Source organism: Triturus cristatus, chromosome 6 (assembly GCF_964204655.1).
Source record: "Triturus cristatus chromosome 6, aTriCri1.1, whole genome shotgun sequence".
In the NCBI taxonomy this organism is placed as follows: domain Eukaryota; kingdom Metazoa; phylum Chordata; class Amphibia; order Caudata; family Salamandridae; genus Triturus; species Triturus cristatus.
The window spans coordinates 1,315,191,091-1,315,214,798 of NC_140589.1; the positions used below are offsets into that span (position 1 = coordinate 1,315,191,091).

Consider the following 23,708-nt stretch of genomic DNA (forward strand, 5'->3'; position numbering starts at 1 on the left):
AATAATTCAGTTTCTCTGTGTCATTAAGAATGGGTGTAGAATAAGGGCAAGAACAAGCAGAGGATAAGGGAAAAGACGTTGGAGATAATTTAGAGGTTAGGGCAAGGATCTTGTTACCAAAAATGTGGAAAGAGACAGAGGTCTAGAAGTACCAGCAGGCAGGTCTTCTATCCATCAGTGGATTGAGCTTATCATCCAAGATTTTGTGGGATGGTTTTGTGAAACACTGTATGGAGAAGCTGAACTTCAGTGTCTGAATATGGTAGTGATTTTTGAGGTAGCCTGGGAGTTTAATGACTATTGTTTTCTTACCTACTTTTGGTACAGTGTGGAGGCCATGTATGGGACTTTAGTTAAGTATAGTGTAGCTAAAGGAAAGTTTATTGATCTGTGGGGTGATGACCGCTTGATTGAGGGCAACTGTAGCAGTTCCTTCTCTGAAGCGTTGATTTACATGACAAGAGTTGCTCAAGATGTCTGCTTTAAGACTTTGTTGCATAAGTTATTACTTGAAGACGAATGATTGAATAGACGTCTGATGTTTTTGGAGGTGATTAAGAGGATTGACGTGAAAAAGAAATTGCCTTTTTAGGTCTTGCCTGGCAATAGCAGCGCATGCGCTGCTCTCGCCATGCGAGTGCCTTTTGCAATCAATTCTCTCAAAGGCTTACATGCACGCGTAGGGATGGACAAAGATGGCTGCTCTCGCCATTTGTTCAAAGCTAACAGCATGCACGTATGGACAGTGGACAGTCCGACGCCATTTTGCGAAGCTTTCATTGTCATGGCAACGAAAATGCCGCTTCGCGTATGCTGTTTGCTGGAGTTCGCTGTATGCACGCGCATGGACAAACAGATCAGACAGCCCGACGCCATTTTTAGCGTGGTGCCGATTCACGGACATGGCTGGTGTTTACAGGAACGTCTCCGTTACACCTTTACTGCTGTTGATATTTCATTCTATCTGCTTCTGGGCTCAAACTAATGTCGGATAATTACAGGAAATACTCTATTTCTGTTAAAAAATCCCGTCAAAGCTGAAACGGGAGCCGTCCTACAAATCTCGTTATTCTGTGCTCTCGTCCCCCCTTCCTTTATTGCGTCTTTTGCTTGATGGCATTATCCTCGTGGTTGCATCACACTAAGGGGTGGACACATATCGCCCTCGTGTGATTATGACACACTAAGGGGTGGAGATTTCTCGCCCTCGTGCTTGCGGCATATTAAAGGAGTGGGGATCGTGCTTCCGTAGTAGTCAATTATTAGGAATGGACATAAATATATATCGTTCTCTTGGATGTGTCATATCGAGGGATGCACTTATATCGCCTGTAGCTGTGACACACTGTCGTTCTCGTAGTCGCGGCACACTAAGTTGTGAAGATGTATCGCCCTTGTGGTTTTGACATATCGGGAGCGGGAAGGATACCGCTCTCATGGTTGTGACATCTTTAGAAATGGACCTATTGCCCCCGTGGTTCACGATACATTACCCTCATATATGCAGCATTCTGAAAAGGACGGCCACAGATCGCCCTCGTGGGTGTCACATATCGACTGAAGGCCATGTGCCCTCAGAGATGGGGCAAATGTAACACATGGAGTGGGGGCAGGGCATATGTTGTACTAACGTTGTGACATATTAAAGGATATACATATATCGCATTGTGGTTGCAGCATATTGAGAAATTGGCACACATTCCCATCATGCTACGACACACCAAGGAACGGACACACATATTGCCCTACGTAACACCCTAATGAACGTAACGTACTAAAGGATTTATTGTCCTAATAGTTGTCACATGTGGAGTGATGGACAGATACCGAGTGTGAGACATCAAGGGATGAACTTTCTTAGTTCTCACATAATGAGGTATGGAGACAGGTCGCACTCTTGGTTGTCACCTCTTGAGTGACTGGCATACATTGACGAGCTCCATATACCCTGTCTTAAGGCTGGGGTACGAGCAGGTCGGAGGCACTTTTAGGAATGCATTTTTCTGTATCTGGTTCTCGCCTATAGTGCTGTGCGGATTGAAGGTGCTCCACAGCGCTTTGAAAGCTAGGTCATAAAAGGGTTATCAGTGCATTGTTTATTGTCCCTTTTTGCCCGCTTCATTTACTTATAATGCAGGGTTGAAATCAGGGGGGGCGGGTGTAGATGGTCTCTCTTCTATTTTTGAGCTACTGTGTTCCCACTTTCTCGGGGAAGCCTGCCTAGTAAAGGGACGTGGATGGGCACGGAGGAGGAACAGGACGGGCAGACTGACCTGCAAATTGCTGCAGACTGACCCACTGCAGATTGCTGCTTTCTGTAGTCAGGGTTCATCCCTTCCCAGAATGCTTCAGGTAGGTGGAGGTGCGTTGTCTTCCCATTTCTCATGTAAGCCTACCCTGGATGGGCCCGTAGCAGGAACACAAAAAGCGACCACTGCCCACCGCAAAATGCTGCTTTCTGTAGTCAGGATTCACACCCTCCTGGGATGCTTCAGGTAGGGGGAAGTGCTGTGACCCCCCCCATGAAGCGTGTCCCGGAGAGGGGCATGGATGGGCACGGAGCAGGAACGGGGCGGGCAAGCGTGTCTGGCACACGGATGGGCACTGTGCAGTAAATGCAATCGTTTTCTGACTCAGCAGAATGCCTTTTATAGTCTAATTTGAGGGGACAGTGTGCTTAATGTAGGGGTACCTCACAGGGCCTCAAGGAGCAGGGACAGTGCAGGTTTTCTAGCCATACGTCTCGCAGGTTCAGAGAACACATTGTGACAGTGGGGGTGCAGGACATCCCAGGTCACAGGGCCTCGGAGGCGGTGCGCAGGGCTCTCCCTGGATGGCACTGAGAGGGGCAGCCTCAGGTTTCTTGGGACAAGCATCCGTTACACAATGCACGCCAAGTCAATATGAACAAGCATTGGCATAGCCAATAGGTCTCGCCTTTGGGACCTTATAAGTGTTTAGTTATCCAGCACAATATCCCTGGTACAACAACATCAACTGTTGCATGGCTAAACACTTATAAGGTCCCAAAGGCGAGACCTATTGGCTATGCCAATGCTTGTTTTCGCTTCAGTGGTTGTGACCTGTTCTTTCATGACACGCTGTCCACCGGGACAAAAAGAATTCAGTTCAAAAGTGAGCATTCAAAATCACCCACCATCTGATGGCAATCCTGAGGTGCAATGTAGGCCATGACCATTACAATCTCAAAGGTGCAGAACTTAAAAGAGTTGCAAACCTACAAATATTTCCTCCCTATGGTAACAAGGGTGCACTGAAGAAATCCTCAGATGAGCCATCGGAGAAATCTACCTCTACTCTGTCCACATATGACTGATTCTTTGGACAGAGGGGCATCTCTGTAGGTGAAAACGTCCTTGATGCTTTTAGAAGACTTCGAAAGGTCATCAAATCATTCTGTCTATGCATCAGCATTTCCTTGTTCCCCATACAGTCCTCATACAGTCCTCCAAACCCCTGTTCTCCTGTGGTGCCGCAGCAGGTTCTGCCTGTGCTGGCTCTGAAGCAGATCAGCTTGACTTGCTGGGCAAGGAGAAAGTGATCATGTTCCAGAAAGTGCTGTGAGTAGCGAGGTAGAATCTCTGGTCTATCAGGTATATCCTAGTGGTCATAATTTATGGGAAATATTACCCAATTAAAGATAATAACATCAGAGGAATTGGTGTAATGCATTGATTATTTTAATTTGGTACCTACACTGACATCTTCTGGGATCTGATATTTAAGCGTGCTCCATCTCTCTGTACAGGCCTTACAATGTATCCAAGGGTTTAGACAAAAATACATAAATAACATCAAGATGAGCTTTTTAAAAAATGATGACCTTCAACACTAGATCAGCGTTTTCTGAAATTAGTTTATCTAAAACCTTCTCGTTTAGGACCCAGCAGGCAATGTTCCCTTCAACAATTGCTGCTTTGGTTGTTCTTTTTTTTAAATGTAGGGGGTAGAGATTGGTTGTTGTTGGTGCTGGGTGTGATATCTAGCTGGACAAGCTGCAGTTTGCAGCAATGTGATGTCACTTAGAATATAGAATACAGAATGAGCATACGATTCAAGTGCTAGTGCGACAGTTGCTGCTGGTGGTTGATGGATGAGGTGCTCCAATAAAGTTACGCTTACCTTTTACCTTTAATTGATATTTGGCAATGATTTAACCAAGTTACACTGGGGGGCCGATTCCGATCCGGGTCAGAAAGCACTCCGACCAAGCCGGATCCGGAATGTTTTCCGACGCGGCCGTATGCTGCCGGACTCAGTTCGGTCGGACTCCCATAGAAGTCAATGGGAGCCGGTCGTACGACACGTACATGGGCTCCCATTGACTGAATGAGTACGTCGCGGACAAGTGTGCCCCCTACAGTGGGTACGCGTCGGTGCCATCCGCACCGTACATGCCTGTGTTAGGGAGACCCATGGGTCTCCCCCTGTGTTCGAGTCGTAGGGCTGCGGGTGACAGGGGGTCTGACACGGACCCCCAAAGGCAACCACCCGAATGATTTGCGAGCCGGACACTCGGCTCGCACAGGCTGTCCGACGCATGCATCGTACTGGCTCGGTCGTGAATCGCATCCATTGCATGCCACAGTTAGCTGACGACCGAGACGTACGGAGCGGTACGGACCCGGAAACGGTGAATTTCATGTAGCTCGCATCGTATTCGCTCGCTCGTACAGCTGTACGAGTCAGCCGGAAAACACGTGTACGGCTCGTAGTTTTTCCGGCTGGATCACGTTCGGTGCCCTTCCGACCCAAATCGGAATCGGTCACTAAGTAGTGACATTGTCACTTTCTTGTATCATATAAATAGCATCTGAAACTAATGGCCACATGTGCAAATCATTTTTACAGTGCAAATTCTCCAATTCTGAGTTTGTGGTTCTGAATTTGTGCTAGCCCATTTTAGGAATCTGTAAACTTTTACTGACTTCTAACATTGGATCACAACCTTATATCGATTTGAGATTTTCAAAGGGTCATGTTGTAAGCGTCTCTTCCAAATGCTGATTCAGTGTGCAATGTATCTGTTATGGGATTGAAATCAGGTCGCAAATATTGAAGTTATAGACTCCCAAATAGGTGTGGTAATCTATTTGCAAAAGGGAAAGAAGCACCTTATAACGCCATCCTCTTTGTGAATGTTGAAAAAGGTTTGCTGGGTAGTTTCAGAGGTTGGGGAGACCACTGGCAACTCCCAAACTGAAAAAAAAAGTAAACCCCCCCCCCCCACTTTTTTTTTCTTTTTCTTTTTTTGTTTTAGAATAGCAGCATTGTTTCCTTAAGAAAATCACAGATATGGAGGTCTGCTGACCTTAGCAGGCCACCTCCCTGTGATGTCACCTAATCAGAGTGAGTCACAATTTGCGACCTACCTCATTTAAATTCCTGCAGTAGTTCAGATTACAAGCCACTCTGAATTGGAACTTTTTAAAACATAGATGGTTTATAAAAGTCTTTTCTGGTCGCAAATTGTGACCAGTAAATAGTACATCAGGTTCTAAGTGCAATATGATTTGGACACTAAAGAATTGTCTATATGACTGTAAGCTTTGTGTTTTAGAAAATAAAGTAAATTATTTCTCTGTTCTGATATTTATATTCCTTTGGTTAATATGAGAGAAGACATTTTATTAAATTAGTCGTTTCTTCACCATGTCCAAGATCTGCCCGTGACCAGTGATCAAAAACTGCAAATTGTCAGCCCCTAATTATACTTGTATCTTTCATTGCAGAGCAAGACGCTGATGAGACAGTTATTTCATTCAGCATCAAAGAAGAGGTTGAGGACTATCGCATGGAACAACCCAAAAGTGAGCAAAAGGTTAATGTTTCTGCTGGTGAGTAAATAATAATTTGCTGCTGCACATAAAAAACTAGGCGCTTGTAAACTCCAGCAGATCCTCTCCGGCACACTGAACATATTTTTTAAACTGTTAGTGCACTGCAGCCTGATCATGCACTTTTCACTCTTTCTTTGTACTAAAAACCACAATCCCAGGTAATGATGTAGGGGACAGATGTACTGTTTACTAGTCGCAAAATATTGGTCTAAATTTGCAGACGTTTTTAGGAACTGACCTAGGTGCTAGCTGGCCTGCTTTTATAGTCTGGTATTTATTTTGTGTTTTGGTGATGCATGGCTATAGTTCATATTTCTGTGCATGTCAGTGGTAAATAAGGGGTAGATGGCTATTTTTATCAGGGGGAGAAAACCTTGATGTTGAAAAGAACAAGTAATAGGAATGACCAGGAGCGTTAAAGGAAGGAACCCAGTCTGTCTGCGTCATCACAAATGGTTGTAGAATAAGGACAAGAACAGAGGATGAGGTCTAAGGCGGTTGAGAGACTTTAGAGTTTAGGGCATGGATCTTGTTATCAACAGTGCTGAAGGCCACAAAGAGGTCTAGAAGTACTAGTAGGTTTGTCTTCCCTCATCAGTAGGATTGTGATTAACATCCAAGATTTTGTGGGATGCTTTTGTGAAACACTGTGAAGAAGCTGAACTTCAGTGAGTGAAGATGGTTGTTATTATCAAGGTGGCCGGGGACTTTAATAGTAGTTTTCTTAATCACTTTTGATACAGTGCAGAGGCCAGTTATGGGACTGTAGTTGTCAAGTACAGTGTGGCTAAGGGAAAGTGTCTTGAGCAGTGGTGTGATGATGGCTTGGTTGAGGGCAGCTGGAACAGTTCTTTCTTTGAAGTGTTGTTTTACAAGGTAAGAGTTGCCCAATATATCCGCCTCAGGAATTGGTGAATTAGTTATTACTAGAAGAGGAATGGTTGTATAGGCTTCTGTTGTTTTTGGAGGGGATTAAGAGGCTTGATGTAAAAAAGAAAGTGGCTTGTGTTAGTTTTTTCTCAGTGTCTGTGGCCTCTTTGTTCATGACACACTCTCCACCGGGTCAAAAAGAATTCTGATAAAAAGTAAGCTTTTAAAATCACCCATTTTCTGAGGGTGATCTTAAGGTGCTATCTAGACCATGACAATGAGCATCTCAAAGGTGCATAACATTAAAGAGTTGCAACCCTACACATATTCACTCCCTAAGGCAAAGGTCTTCAAACTAGGGGGTGCGCCCCCCTGGGGGTTCATGGCAGCGTTCCCAGGGGGGCGCAAACGCCTCTGTAGGTATGTGTAAAAGAAGATGGCCTGAAAGCGCAACTGTATTTTCTTTTTGCGTTTCCAGACTGTCTTTATTTCCATGAAGGTTGAAGTGCATATAAAAGTAAGTTAACTGTGATCCTAAACCATTGGTGGCATAGACATGGCTAAAAACAAGAAAATATTCTCTAAGTATTTTGTTGTATTTTCAGGTTCACGGCAATTGCATTTAAAATAATGCACAAACATTAAGTGTAAAAAAAATGCAAATTAAACTAATTGGTGGGAAATTCACATTATGAAACGTCAATTGGTTCACAGTGATCACTCAAGATATCTATATGTGAGACCACAGAGTCACAGAATTAAATCCTGGTTGGTGCAGTGCAGGTGAGTGACTTTTGTATTTATAGTGCTATGAGGTCCCATCATGTAACAGAAAGCACTGTGAATATGTAAGGCATTATTCTAAAATTGTATTACACACAGTATAAGATAGGATGCCACACCTTCATTTTGTGTATATATGATCAGGGACACTGCAATTATGCTGTAGGGGAGCACCAAAGTATGCTTCAAAAAATAAATCTTTGGGCAAGAAAAGGCAAATTATGCAGTATAATGTGGCACATTTTTCGCTAGTATTCATTATTTTAGTAATTTTTTCACATAATAGTCCTGTCTGGGCAAAGATTTCACCTCATTAGTAGCAATTTAACAACCAAATACATATATAAGCTACAGGAAAGTTTACCAGTTAACCTTTGCAAAGAGCTTTCCACTGTGCGCACCATTTGAGTACATCATCGGCAGCTCAGCCGAGCACTTTATCTGCGGTGGCAGCTTCACCTTCTTCACCTTCTTCAGCTCCTCTGGACATACACCCTCTGTTTGAGAGGGTGCATATAAGGTGCAATACGTGTCATGCTCTTCTTGCTTTGTCGGAGACCAGCATTCCCCTGATAGAGATCAAGATACAGCAGCACACGTGCGACACCCTATAATTTTTGCCATTCTTTCCTTCCTCTGTCCCTCAATTAACACAACGGCTCTTTTTAGAGCCACCTAACATCTAAACACTTTTTGTATTTTTTGTAATAATTTTTAAAAAAAAAATTTCCCTGACGTGCGCGTACCGTGCGCGCACGGTACGCGCACCCCTCGATTTTTTAAATAAAATAAAGTTTATTTCACCCTTCATGGTCGTTCAGGGACCTAGGGGGTCAGGAACTCTGTACCTTGCTCCCTTTTCACATTCTCCACTTTTTTTAAAAATGGAAACACACATTTCTTTTTTTTGCATATTTTAAACCTTTCTAAATGATTTCTACCCCCAACATGACTTTTGCCTGCTAGTATAGCATTAGATCATGTAACACTGAAGTACTGGGTTTTTCAGAACCAACCCAGCGGTGCCAGGGGACACACCCGAAGACTTCGAGTTCTTCCTGTTTCAGACTTACAGAAACACAGAGTCTTCTAGGTGAAGGCAAAGATCGAATTTTATTGGCTGCAGACCAATCACAGGTATCCGAGAAGTACAACACGATGTATGTTCTCAGGAGACTGCTCCCGAACCAAAAAACAGTCTTTACTTATATACACAAAATTACGCTCTGGGCAACACGGCCCCTGTTTTACAAGTGGTCATTCACATATTTTTGCTTCAAAGGAACAGCAAAGTCATAACGATAATCCCACATTTCAGCTCGGTCAGCCCACAATTATTTACTCAGCGAGGCTCAGAACCCTCATCAGATATCAGCAGACCCCAATAAAACGGGCACCTCCTCACCGTAAAGCAAGCCATAAAGTAGGAAACAGAGTCAGGTGTGAAAGAGATTAGTCAGGGTTCGTGTGGGAAGAACGGCTTTATGGTGTGTCAAACCCTGATGCTAATCCCATTTGGCCGTTGTAAAAGGAACCGGCCGGACAAGAGTGACCTCGGGCATTGGAGTCAGTTTGCACAGGTCACAAAGGAGTCACAGGAGGTGTACGTGTCCTTTTAGGCCTGGGCATGGCCTTAGTGCAGCCTATGTGAGGGCTACCGCTCTAAAATGGAACCCGAGGATACTATATATAGTATCGTGTACATGGTGAATTCATCGGTGAATTCCGGTTCCTTCACCAGTGGAAGGTGTATCCCAGTATGCACTCTTATTACTTCAAACTGTAATAAATTAAACCACGAATGTCTGTAGATCAGTAAACTGTTTTATTTCACAGTTTTCAATTGATTTTGTTGCTTCCAAAATTATTCATAAATTTCATAATTCAGGTTTGTTAAGAACCTCTTCTTGTGAATAAATTCCAATATTGTAAACATGATTCCATGTAGTAAATGTGAATATTTGGGTTACAGGGATGAATCCCAATGCATTTCGGGGTCTCCCTTCGTCAGGGGATTCTCCCTATAAACAAAATGACCATGTATTAATAATATTCACGCTAGAATATAACGAGAGTAAAAGCTGATAGCATAACAACAGAGCCAGAGTTTTTACGTGAACAATCACCAATTGCCACGGATCTAGTACGGTGTAGACGCAAATGATATCTGATTCAGTGAACGTAAATTCCTGAAACATTCCCAGTGCTCGTTGAGTGAACTGTAAAACAACTAAAAAACATGTGAAGTGAAAGTCTACGGAGTGCCGGTAAATGGTTATTGCCGTGTGCCGTATGTGTCTTAACCACGGGTTCAGTGCGAGTCCTTTAAAAGATGTGCCAATTAATTCGAGAGCGTGTTAAAAGATTCCGGTTTAATGACTGGTTATGCCTACGTGAGTGACTCGTACGTCCATTAAACTGATTGTGATTAAAAAGAATCTTATCGTGTATTGTCTAATATGTGCCGCTGCGGTGCATACCTGTGCAAAACCCGTTTCTCGATCGTAGCGATTCCGCGTCCCGTAACCGTTGAGATCAGCTGTGTTCCTTGTGTGCCCCGGAAGTAAATATACACATGCGAAAAAAGAACATGCAAGATAAAGAAGAAAGACTCGAACCCAAACTTAGTGATACGGGTGAATGTCTACAACGTAAAGTTGTGATAACTTAATAAACAAAAAAAATTAAAGAATGTTTGTTGGATTAAAAAACAATGAATTGCGAAACACCATCATCAGGATAAAGAAGAAAGACTCGAACCCAAACTTAGCGATACGGGTGAATGTCTACAGCGTAAAGTTGTGATGACTCAATAAACAAAAAAAATTATTAAAGAATGTTTGTTGGATTAAAAAAACAATGAATTGCGAAATACCATCATCAGAAAATGCATTCCAAATCTGAAAACATTAAATGCAGTCTGTTATTCACAAATGCACACCTGCATGTTGATACGTTATTACAGATAACAATTATATTCCACCCGGTCATTCAGACCCTTCGGAATTCATCGGTGAAACATAACGAAAACACCCATGCATACAGCATTAGTCATTTGCGGTTCGCTGATACCAAAATCGGCATGGTAGGGCCATGCCTCCAACATGGTTCCGAAATTTACAGTACCACAGACCCTCCTTTTGCCCTTACATAGGCAATAACTATACTAATCTGAGTCCAGGTCTATATTCATAAAGTCATGGAGATGTTGCTGTAGCATCATCCTATTGCTTAGCTCGTCCCTTGATACAGGTCTCTTTACACATGATGTAACACAGAGGCTACACATTACGGGAGCACACTGTATACACAGACAGAACAGGAAAAGAATGGCTAAGATCGTTTCAATGACTATTAGAATCTTCCATCCCCAAGCTGATATCAGTCCCCAGAACCACCCCATCATCGACCAATCTCCTTTATCCACATGAATGGATTCGGAAATCTTATGTAGCTTGGAGATGGCCTGATAGACGGTCGGAGCGTTATCTGGTATGAAAATACAACAGCTTGATTGGATAACCTTACATACCCCACCACGATCTGCAAGTATTACATCTAGAACCATACGGTTCTGCAACGTCATGAGGCGATCCGCTTGGAGCTCAGCTGTCAAGTTACCAAGGGCACCAGCCGTTACATTAACAGTGGTTTCAACTACACGAGTCAGTTGTCTCAGGTTCCTACTATTGACCATTGGTCCCCAAAACCGCAGGAAACCCAAGAAGAAGTCTCCCGCTTCCGGACCGGCGGTATCTTCCGTACTGACAACGCCTCTCACAACTCTGGTCTTGTGATAATCAGAGGCAGCAGTAAATGTCGGCGGCAGCAAATTTGCAACATAACATGTGCCCGAGAAATCAGGGGGCAACCATGTATATGCTCGGTCACTGCAAACAAAGTATGTGCCCTTGGCAGCCAAAAACGCAAGGGAAAACTGTGATGGAAAGGTGTACGTCTCAGTACAGTCACTCTTCCCTAGTTGAGCTCTTGGATTCTGACCATTGCCTTGTAAACAGAACCGACCTATGTGGGGTACGACCCAAATTGGGGATGAACTCTTACGCTGTTTCTCGCCTAGACTAATACTATACCCTGTCGCGTTCCAACCTACATAAGCTCGCAACTCATCCTTGGGAATAGATGAATATGCATCGATATCTCTGCTCATATCAGCAACTCCTTTCATCAAGGCCTTATTGTTCGTGCTAGGTCTAGTGGAACGCGGTGGTCGCGGGGAGTAGGTTTCAAGTGCAAAAAGAAACATAGTCTGGAATGCCCATGATGACCCATTATAGCTAAACGGCAGCACTAGATATGGGATACCCTTATTAATGGTATGTGGCATCAAACCACACACCCAGCAATTTGTCGTATTCATAACTAGTTGGTGCTGGTGTAGAAGTTGAATAAACGAATTATTCACAAACTCGGAACGTCTAGCATGTTCGTGTTCAGGAAGAGGGTGGAAAGAGTGTGAGGAAACAGTAGGAGGAGGTATAGGCTGTATAGTGGGAGTGAATGACACTTGAAAAGAGAATAAAACATATCCTATGAAAATCGTCATCACACTCAGTAACATGGAAATACATAACATCAGAAATCGTTTTCTTGTCATCACTGTACATATCTTGTCTTTGCAGTCCATTAGTTTAGCAGGTCTCTTATTCTCAAAAAATTCCATCCTCTAATCGTGCTGTTCGCGGCAGATGAGTGTCTTCTGCTAAGGAGTACACCTGTCAGTTCAGGGAACGCCCTAGACCAACCAGAACCTTTGACCTAACGTCTCCGGCTTGTACCCCAAAGTCTTGGCACCGCGACCCTACAGCTGAACCCGGATGGTGGTTAGAAAAACAAAAAATAAAAAGTGTCTTAGGTGAGAGAGCTATACTATCTAAAAAGAAATATCAAAGGAAAAATAATTTTTATTTGTCCATAGGCCTCGACCTCAAATTGTAGCGATTTCTTGTAGGTACTGTCTGGTCTTGGAACAAGAGTTCAGGCTCTGCGGTGTTCAATCTATTTGATGGTGGCACAGCTTCTTGCAGAATGTCGTCGCTTTCCTGCTCAGAGCTTGTTCCTTTCACGCGTGCATCGCTAAATGGCACGAAACGAGGCACAGTGTCAGTCTCAGAATCAGCGATACCCTCCTGGACCCACCGGTCATATGGCAGAGGCAAAGGGACCCTCTTACAATGTATGCCGTGAATCCAATTCTTTTTTCCTTTCACTCGAACAGCTGATCTTGTCGAGAGGAAGACGAGATGGGGGCCAGTCCAGCGGGGCTCATCATTTTTCGTTCTCTTAAAATTTCGGACCAGCACCCACGATCCAGGACTGATAGGGTGTCCTGGAGCTTCAGAGGCCTGAGGCAGAGTATCGTGGATCTGTCGGTGTAAGACACGCAATTTAGCCGTCAATTCGTACAGATAATCAAGCAATACTGGATGTTCGATCTCACTGAATTTTGTCGGCCTTGGCACTCCCCATATATTGGCCGGACGGCCAAACACGATTTCATACGGACTAAGTCCCACTCGTGAATGCACAGTCATTCTTGTTGATAGGAGTGCTAAGGGCAGGGCGTCAGGCCATTTAAGACCAGAACTTGCTTGGATCTTGGCCAATTTGAGCTTCAAGGTGCCATTATAGCACTCTACTAGTCCAGCTGATTGGGGGTGATTTGCAGCGTGGAATTTCTGCTTAATGCCTAATCCCTCACATACATTCTTCATCACTCGGCCCACAAATTCACTCCCATTATCACTCCAGACCATTCTCGGCATTCCAAACCTGGGGAAGAATTCCTTGACAAGGGCTTTAGCTGTCGATAACGCAGTATTGTCTTTTAGGGGATATGCTTCTATCTACCTTAAAAAAGCGCAAACAACAACCAGTACATATTTCAAATTGTTGCACCTTTCCATGTGGATGAAATCTAGCTGCAAAACCTCGAACGGATACGTTGGAGGCGCAAAATGACCAGCTGGAGTTGGGGTTCCCCTACCAGGATTGTATTTCAAACATACCATGCAATTTTTGACCACATTCTCCGCACACTTGGGAATTCCAGCATTCTGCCATACTGGGGCTAACAACTTACAAATCCCTTTCACACTGATATGCGCCATTCCATGTGCCATCGTAACTACTGGAAGCACATATGCATCAGGTAACAACCATCGCCGGTGCTCTGACAAATCAATCCAACAACCGTTTTCATCCAATCTACCCTTACTTTCTCTCCACATACTCAATTCTTTCTCTGTGGCTTCAGCTTGAAGGGACTTCACACTCTCTATCGTGTCTTCACACATTCCAACATCACCAACCCATCTTGCAGGGCCTGCAACATACATTCGATTCATCACATCTTTTGCTGTTTCTTTCGCGATTTCATCAGCAAATGCATTACCACGACCAACATCATCGGTAACCTTCTTGTGTGCACTGCATTTCACAATCGCAACTTGTAATGGTAAAGTCAGTGACTCAAGGAGATCATTCACCAACTGACCATTCTGAATCTTAGTTCCATGCGAAGTCAGGAACCCGCGTTCTTTCCACAAGCGCCCAAAACTATGGGCCACGCCAAAGGCGTACTGACTGTCGGTATATATGTTCACTTTCATTCCTTTCGACAACACGCACGCTCTTGTAAGTGCAATTAATTCTGCTGCTTGAGCCAAATTATGTGCTATACGTGCAGTCTCAACAATCGTGTGCAAAGTCGTGATAGCATATGCAGCAGTCGTATCACCATTCGGAAGCTTGAAGCACAAACCATCCACCCATAAGATACCATCACACTCAACCAGGGGAGTATCTTTGAGATCCACTCTCCCTTTTGTTTCTTCTTCTGTTCTAAACAGACAATCATGTTGTTCAATCTCATCTGTGTCTGTTGAAATCGGTAATAGTGTAGCTGGATTTAACGTGTTGCACCTCTTTATGTGCACATGACTCGCTAGCAGCGTCAACTCGTACCCTGACTATCGAGCACTAGTTAAGTGCTGTGTCTTGGTCCTGTTTAACAATGTGTCCACTGCATGTGGAACCATTACAATCAACGTGTTATTCATTACTAACCCAGCAGACTGTCGAATAGACACAGCTGCTGCCGCTGTGGCTCTCAAGCAACTTGGCAATGCCTTAGCTACTGGATCCAAAGTCGACGAAAAATACGCGTACGGATGCTGTCTGTCTCCAAAAGACTGTGTCAACACTGACAACGCACAACCTTCTTTCTCGTGGACGTACAATGTAAAAGGTTTACTGTAGTCGGGGGTACCCAACACAGGAGCTGAACATAATGCATTACGCAATTCTGAAAAACTTTTCTGACACTCTTCAGACCATGGGACGGGATTCGGTGTATCTTTGCATGTTAATGCTATCAAAGGTTTTGCCAGCAAAGAAAAACTCGGGATCCACTGCCTACAGTATGAAGTAATACCCAAGAAAGCACGCACTTCTCTCTGTGTTCTTGGCACGCTCAATTGTTTAATGGCCTGAATTCTCTCTGGGGTCAATTTCCTTCCCTCCTTCGATAAGAGATGACCTAAGTAGGTCACTTCTTGTCGACAATATTGCAGTTTTGAGAGGGATACTTTGTGGTGAAAGGCAGACAAATGACGCAACAATGACAATGTGGCTTCTTTACAAATCTCCTCAGTATCTGCGGCGATTAATACATCGTCAACATACTGAATAAGGGTAGCACCACTAGGTAAAACAACTGCATCAAGCTGCGCTTTCAAAGCCTGACTGTATATTGATGGGCTTTCACAGTAGCCCTGTGGAGCGCGTTTAAAACGGAAGCTGCGACCTCCTAAACTAAAGCCAAAAATATCCCTGCTTTCCTCTGCAATCGGAATGCTAAAGAAAGCATTCTTTAAATCAATCACTGAGAACCAAGCAGCGGAAGCTGGGGTCATAGTTAACAAGGCAGTTATATCGGGGACAACTGGAAACTGTGGCACAACTATCTTATTGACCTCTCTGAGATCGATCACAAACCTGTAAACAGGTGGCTGAGAAGGGTCAGTACGTTTCAAAACAGGCAGAACAGGACTATTGCAAACGTTGCCTCTTGTCTCTTCAATTACATCCTTTTCAATCAAATCATAGATGATCGCTAACAACGCCTTCTCACCTTCATTAGAGATCTTGTATTGGGGAATGCGTGGCAATTTAACATTGGCTTTCAAAGTGACCACATATGGCGGTATTTCCAAGAGACCCACATCGTTAGGACCAGTAGCCCAAAGGGCATCCGGAAGAGACGACAATTCAGCTGGCAGTTTATTCTTTGACAAATACATTGGAGAAATCACTTCCCTACCCAGTGCAAACTGTACTCCCGAGGGAGAACAATATAATGTCGCATGTAATCTCTTTAACAAATCCAGTCCTAACAGGTTTTCACCACATCCTGTCGTTAGGATAAGGGGTGCTTTCAGCTCACAAGGTCCAATAGAAAGGGACATAGGAGTAGAGATCGGGTTCCTAACCGGGGCGCCAGAAAAACCTACTGAAACATTCATTTCGCCAGACAAAGGTGCGCCCGGGAATTTTGAGTGCATAATTGAACTCTTTGCAGCACCAGTATCCAACAGAAAGGGCTCTGTCACACCCGCTGTAGTCACCTTAACATACGGTCCACTCTGATCCACTGGTACTGAAACAACTCCCTCTCTTTGTCTACGGCTTTCCTAGTAATCATTACCTTCTGCATTTTCATCTTCTGCATAATAGTCATTATTATAATACTGAGCTGTCCCACCAGTTACATTGCCTTGCTGATCAAAACTATTCATCGTATTTTGAGGCGGGAGAGGACGCGCGTTCTGGGGAGCATTCCCACGCCCTCTACCTCTAGGAGCTTGCTGACCACCTCTACCTCTCGCGCCATAAGCATTACTCGTGCGCTGCAACAATATAGGACTACTATACTTAAAATGACCTTCTTCTTTACAATATGAACATTGGTAGGGACCTACAGGAACACGCGGTTGTGAATACTCGAATCTTTGCATGTTTCTCTGAAACTGCTGAGGTTGCTGATAGTTACCCTGGCCTTGCTTATAGTTATTCTGACCTCCACGCGGCGGGTAAGCCTGCTGTAAAAGGACCTTCGTCTTTAACTCTTTTGTTTTCTTGTCTGCTCTATCCTTCTCATCTTTATCCCTATTTTCATAATACTGTGCAGTTGCCAGTATTTGCGCTGATGAGGAAACAGCCCAAGAACTCTCTGAATCCTTTAATTTCTTACACAATTCGGGAAGCAAATTATGCACAAATTTATCAACAAACAACCGTTGGCCACCTTCCGTACTCATGTCTTGACCACTGTGGTCGATAAATGTCTCTTCAAATCTGGTGAAGAAATCGGACACTGTTTCATCTTTCTTTTGTTTGCATGCGGATAATTTATCCCAATTCACACGCATCGCGGGCATTAAAGTTTTCATGTAGGTAATAATTCTACCAGGGAGTTCTGCTACTAAGGGCTCAGGTTTTGCACCACCAACTTGTGCAGTGTCTGTAGCAATGATATTAGCCCATGTGTCACCTAGTTCTGCAGCATGATCTGCATTACGAATCAACCCCCATAAAGGCTGCGGAACAACATTCCCGAATAACATATCTATGTCAGCTAGGTTCATGACACACGATTCTGCAGTCTGTGATAACTCCTTATAATATCCTGCAGGGTTTTTACGGGGGTCAGGCAATGTCTGCTTAAGCGCTATAACTTCTGATCGCTTCCAGGGAACATGTACCCAAACACGCTGAAAATATGGCTGGACAGGTGGGATAGCAGCCGCATCACCAGATCTCCAAACTGGAGGAACCTCACGCATCGGGTATTGGCGCGCTTTTACCTGTTTCCCTACAGGGAATCCCTGTTCAAACAACGACTGATAACAATCTCCATTCCTGAAGGACAACAATGTCGCAACTGCTTTATCCACATCAGAACCCACAATCGTGCCTTTTCCAAATTCAAACCTTACTTGACACAACTCCTGCGGGCTTAAATCTAAACCGTTATCTTCCAATTCCTCACAGAGGATTTCACACATTTTCTCAAAGACGTATCTCTGTTGTGGTGCTTCCCACTGATGAAAAACATTTACAACGGACTCTACATCATATCTAGAAGGATAAACAATCCATCTACGTGCCATGCGGTCCAGTTCTTCTTTCTCTCTCGGACCAGGCATGTGACTACGTAACTGCTTACGTTGTGAACCAGGGGTCGCGCTAGATGACCCAAAGAGAGGCGATATTAAACTAGTGACCACACTAGCTATTCGTTGTCGTGTAGAAGGAGAAGGTGAGGCAAGAACAGGGGGAAAGACAGAGGGAAGAAAAACGGGTGTAGATACAGGTACAGGGGTCGTATCAGGAAGAGCACCAAGGGAGGCTGCTGATGTACTAGGTAAAGTTGCAGGAAGTGCAGGAGAGAGAGACAGTGAAATCGGCGGCCCTTGAGAGGGCTGCGCCGTAGGCATAGGAGCCGGCTGAGGAGGAGCTGGCGGTTGCAGTAAAGCTTGTGGCAAATTAGCTGGAGGCTGTACATTTAAGGGATGCGGAGGCGCTGTAGCACTCTGCACATACGGGGGTGGCGAACTCAGCAAATGTGACATTAGGGAATCTTTCTCCTTTTCTTTTGACGCATCCTGCTGAAGGGGTGGCAAAACTGGGTAACATTTATCAATCACTAACTCACGTTGTCTGCGCAACTGCTCATCCATTTGTTCGTCTTCATTATCTTTAAACTGCAAAGCTGCTTGCATTACCGACATACCTTTCTCTCTTTAATTTTCTTTGCCAATTTAATTTCTTTCTGTTTGGCTTCCTTTCGCCATAGGCGGAAAGAATCAAACATCGCCGGCCGGGCTTTCTTTTTAAATAATTTAACTTCTAAGTTATCTAGGATCTCTGTGTCGAAACTACCATTTTGGGGCTATTTTAAAACACCATCCTTCCTGGTGTATCTGATCCATACTTCATTATACGCAATGGGGCCCACACCATGTTTTACATAAAGCTCATAAGTTGGAGTTCCAATTGGAGGAACCGGACACGAATCCTATAATCGGGAGTCCCTATTACAACCCAAACAAAACAAATTTCCAAATATACTAGAACCAGGCATCGTCGCTCACTAGTCTAGTTTCAAACTTCAAAGGATTATCGAATACGATAGTCTCGTGAATACACGAGTCCTTCGGCTTTGGCACTTGCAAGTTCCAAATCAAAGCGATCCCGAAGGGATACCAAACCAAAAACTGGGAGACGCTCCACTTATACTTAACTGAGGTATCGATGACGTCACCAGAAGACTCGTCTATTGTTTCGCTATACCAAATTCATCAAGGGTCCAAAACAGGGCGATAGTCAGGGCAGCAGTCCTTTGTAGCCGTCGGGACGCGGAGAACCTCGCAGTAAAGACTTTCGGACCACGTCGACATGCAGGGGTCGATGAAGTGGCGGCCTTCCTCCAGAATTTTCACACGAAGCTCCTCACGAACCTCTGGCTTGGACTGGTACCGCTGAAATCGCCTCACGTTGGGCGCCAACTGAAGTACTGGGTTTTTCAGAACCAACCCAGCGGTGCCAGGGGACACACCCGAAGACTTAGAGTTTTTCCTGTTTCAGACTTACAGAAACACAGAGTCTTCTAGGTGAAGTCAAAGATCGAATTTTATTGGCTGCAGACCAATCACAGGTATCCGAGAAGTACAACACGATGTATGTTCTCAGGAGACTGCTCCCGAACCAAAAAACAGTCTTTACTTATATACACAAAATTACGCTCTGGGCAACACCGCCCCTGTTTTACAAGTGGTCATTCACATATTTTTGCTTCAAAGGAACAGCAAAGTCATAACGATAATCCCACATTTCAGTTCGGTCAGCCCACAATTATTTACTCAGCGAGGCTCAGAAACCTCATCAGATATCAGCAGACCCCAATAAAACGGGCACCACCTCCCCGTAAAGCAAGCCATAAAGTAGGAAACAGAGTCAGGTGTGAAAGAGATTAGTCAGGGTTCGTGTGGGAAGAACGGCTTTATGGTGTGTCAAACCCTGATGCTAATCCCATTTGGCCGTTGTAAAAGGAACCGGCCGGACAAGAGTGACCTCGGGCATTGGAGTCAGTTTGCTCAGGTCACAAAGGAGTCACAGGAGATGTACGTGTCCTTTTAGGCCTGGGCATGGCCTTAGTGCAGCCTATGTGAGGGCAACCACAAAATGGCTACCGCTCTAAAATGGAACCCGAGGATACTATATATAGTATTGTGTACATGGTGAATTCATCGGTGAAACATAACGAAAACACCCATGCATACAGCATTAGTCATTTGCGGTTCGCTGATACCAAAATCGGCATGGTAGGGCCATGCCTCCAACATGGTTCCGAAATTTACAGTACCACAACACTTGTGTGTGCAGAGACGTCAGAAGTTCATCACATAATGTTTCTAATCCAAAGAGCAAGAGTACATTTCACAGATGAAGGGAACAGAGTCTTCTTTTTGATCTTTAGACTCTGCATCGATACTTACTTATAGGTACCAAAAAACACTCAATTAACACAATGGCTCTTTATAGAGCCAACCATCATCCAAACACTTAAACTTTTTTATTAATTTTCTTTTTGTTTACGATTTTTTTTGTCGCATCTCTATGCTTCCCCTGCGCAGGCGTACAAACTGCAGCCATGCGCGGGCGCAGGCTCCCCTGCACCATGGTACAATGATGCCTGCGTGGTGGGGAGATTGTTCTTGTGCAGGAAGGGACACCTTCCTTCACAAAAACAATCACAAGAGACTTTTTCCTCTTTCAATGCGTGCTGTAGAATGGAGGACACACTAAAAGAGGAAAGAACAAGGAGAAATAAAAACATTTCTCCTCATTGTGCCTCGCAACACCACCTCTAGGGTGGCGTAGCATTCACACGCATCTCCAGAGTTACCATTTCTCGTAAACCAGGAGATGTGTCTAGTTCTTTGTGTGTTGCGTGGGAACACCCACAACAACACCCATGGAACGCCCCTTCAACACACAGTGCTGAAGTGGCTGTATTTATGTGGAGAGGAAAAGTCAAGCAGGGTGGCTTTTCCTCTCCTTGTAAATATGAAGGAGCTCCCTGCGCCACCAGTACGTTAAGAAAAGTGACGTAGTGGTGGCGCAGAGGCCTTGTTAATCTGCTCCAGAGATGTTAAGGAAATTAAGGGTAAGACAGACAAAGGGAGAGAGACGAAACAGAGACAGAGAGCAAGGAACTGAGCAGGAGTAAGGCAGTTAGAATGACTGAGACACATGGAGACAGGGAGAGATACATGGTTGAAAAAGTAGTGATGGAGGCAGTAAACCTAGGGGAGTAGTATAAAAGGAGTAAAGAAGTTACGAAAGAGCAGTAAAGGAAGAAGATAGAGAGAAGGGGAATGAGAAAAGCAGAGTGAGGAGAAGTGAAGAAAACGGAGCATGAAAGTGAAGGGGTGAGAAATACAGATATTTCAAACTTACCTGACCAACAAAATAACTTAATTATAAATAAATGTTTTTTTTTAATTGCTAGAAAAAAGGATTACATTTCCTACATTTTCTTTCTCGATCTGAAAAAAAAGAAAAAAAGTATTAATATTTAAGAATACATTTTACAATACAGTACACATATTTTCATATTTAACAATGTAATTTTTTGCCCTTTTTTTGCTGTTTTCAGAATATATTGAATTCCACTGCAAATTGTGAAATCAATTGCATTCATCACTTAACAGCGGGCAAAAAAATTAACAATCTGAAAGATTGTTTAAAAAAAGCCCTGAATCTCTTCTCAGTAAAACATACCTTGATAGAAATGTAACATATATATGAAAAATATCATCTAAGAACAATAACTATTTGCAATAAATAACGTCTGTAAATCTTGTTGCTTCAGCTCATACACCAAAATAATATCTGTCAAAGAAGTCCACAGTAGAAATTTTTACCTTTCCATGAGGCCAAATGGTAATTTAAAAATTCTTTTTTGGTGAGATATCCAATGTTAATCCTATAAAATCAAAATAATGGTTTCTTCCGATACTGCAATTTGTATCTAAAATTTTGGTTTTAGAAAAATTAAGTAGGAATTTGGTAAATCTGCAGGCAAACGTTTCTTGAAAATCAATTTAGAATCATTACACAGTGTCCAGCCTCTTTCACATTTTAGATAAACTGTGTAATGACCAGAAGTTATAGAAGGTCCATCATGGAAAATTATTGCAACTGCAACAAAAGCTTTTCCAGATATTGATAATTGATGTCCTGTAAACTTCTTTATTAAAGTGTCCCATTTTGATCCATCAGCTCTACAACGTTGCATCATTAAAATTGCATACTGTCCATATTTCTTTAAAAATAACGTTGATAACATGTCTGATTTACATTGAGAACATTCCATGTTGTGATTTGCATCTTTAACTAATTTACTAAAAGTCACTGATTTACTCTCTGGTAATGTTAAATATATGAACCTTTCAGAATCAACATTAGAGCTGCATGTGTTCAAACAGTTTTCACAACTATGGTCCCATTTATATGAGAGACCAAACATATTTTCTATTTCTACCCCTTCATCTTCCAGTACCATAAGCATATACATTAAGAATTCCTGTGCATCTTGCTGGACATTTTGAGTAAACTGTGTACATCCTGAACATACATCTAAAAGATTTCTAACATCAGAAGCACTTTCTATTTTAGTTTTATCATTACTCAGCTTCTCATAAAGAAAACTCAGCAGAGAACAGAATCTTTTTTCATGATTTAGTATTATCTGCTCTTGCAAACTTTCAAGATAAAATACAACATTCAGCACAACATTAGCGTAGCAGTTGACACCAGAGCTATTTTCAAAATGACAACCAACAACCTCTTCAACATTGTCCTTTTTCTTTTTGCTTGCAATCACATCACTCTCCTTTTGTTTTCTCTTCTGTACATCCTCATTACAGATATTCTCAATTCTCCTTTTCTGACAAACAACACGTTTTTCAAACACAGGATACTGACCTAAATGAGGAGCATAGCTTCTTTTGACTCATCAAAGTCTATCATGAATAAACCAGATATTTTTTTCACGCGTGACAAAGCAACATATGCCATACCTTCTTTAAACACAGTAGATCCAATTTTTACAAAAGCACTATCTACAGTTAATCCTTGTGATTTGTGAATAGTTACAGCATATGCTAGAGAAAACGGAAACTGCTTCCTACGTACATATAAGTCTTTCACAAGCAAGAAACGAACTGAACAACGACTAATGTCTTTAACCTCTTCAATCTGATCAAATTTTATTTTTAAAAATTCAATTCCAACTTTTTTCTGGTAATTAACAAAACCCACAACTTTACCCATAGCTCCATTCACTAAACCTTTTTCTACATCCAAATTACGTGTTAAAATTACTCGACAGTTCATACATACATAAAGATTCTTTTCTAAACCAGCTGTTTTCGAGATGTTTTTCTCTAGAGAATCCAATTTAGTTGTCAATTTGCTTGTCAATATAATAGTTATTCCTTCATGCTGTATTTTATCCACAGCTTCCAGTTTTACAATCTCTTCATTTTCCAATTTCAAAAGTTCTTGATTGAATATAGAGCATTCATGTAGTGTTGGCATTAAGCAGATTACAGTATTTTTCCAGCAATTTTCTTGTATATTTTCTCTGGAACTATTTGTTCTGTTGGAAACAAACTACATAGCAATCGACTCTGTAAAGCTTTTCTGCCATGTTCTGTGAGTAGTCCAATTCTGATATCTTTGAGAATACTTGCATAATCATCATCATTTGCTTGCCGCATATTGGTAATGAGTTCTTTGTACTCAAAGTATGTCCAAATATTCACATTACTATACTTCCTAACGACTTTTTCGTGTCTTCATGTGTAAGAGTATGAAATACTGGTTGTCCTTTAACTGGAGTGAGCTGCAGTAGGTCCCCAAAAACGATAACATGTTTTCCTCCAAATAGCACATCATAGTTTGTCTTTAGAATTTGCTGCATTCTTAAATGCACAAAGGCAAGCATTAAGTTTGATACCATGCTTACCTCATCAATAATGAGAAGTTTCATTTTTTTCAATACTCTTGAAACTTCAAAACATGCTTCTCCTGTTAGCTTGT

The 23,708-nt window shown here is 42.9% G+C and overlaps 1 protein-coding gene across 2 annotated transcripts in view; it reads left to right on the plus strand.

The window, feature by feature from the left end:
- The window catches only part of LOC146821358 (uncharacterized), a 123,412-nt gene that overhangs the window by 30,907 nt on the left and 68,797 nt on the right, over positions 1-23,708 (plus strand). For both annotated transcript variants that reach the window (XM_085612305.1, XM_085612304.1), the window contains exon 4: positions 5,754-5,858. In XM_085612305.1, the coding sequence (XP_085468431.1) occupies positions 5,754-5,858 (105 nt within the window). The remainder of the gene's footprint in view (positions 1-5,753; positions 5,859-23,708) is intronic.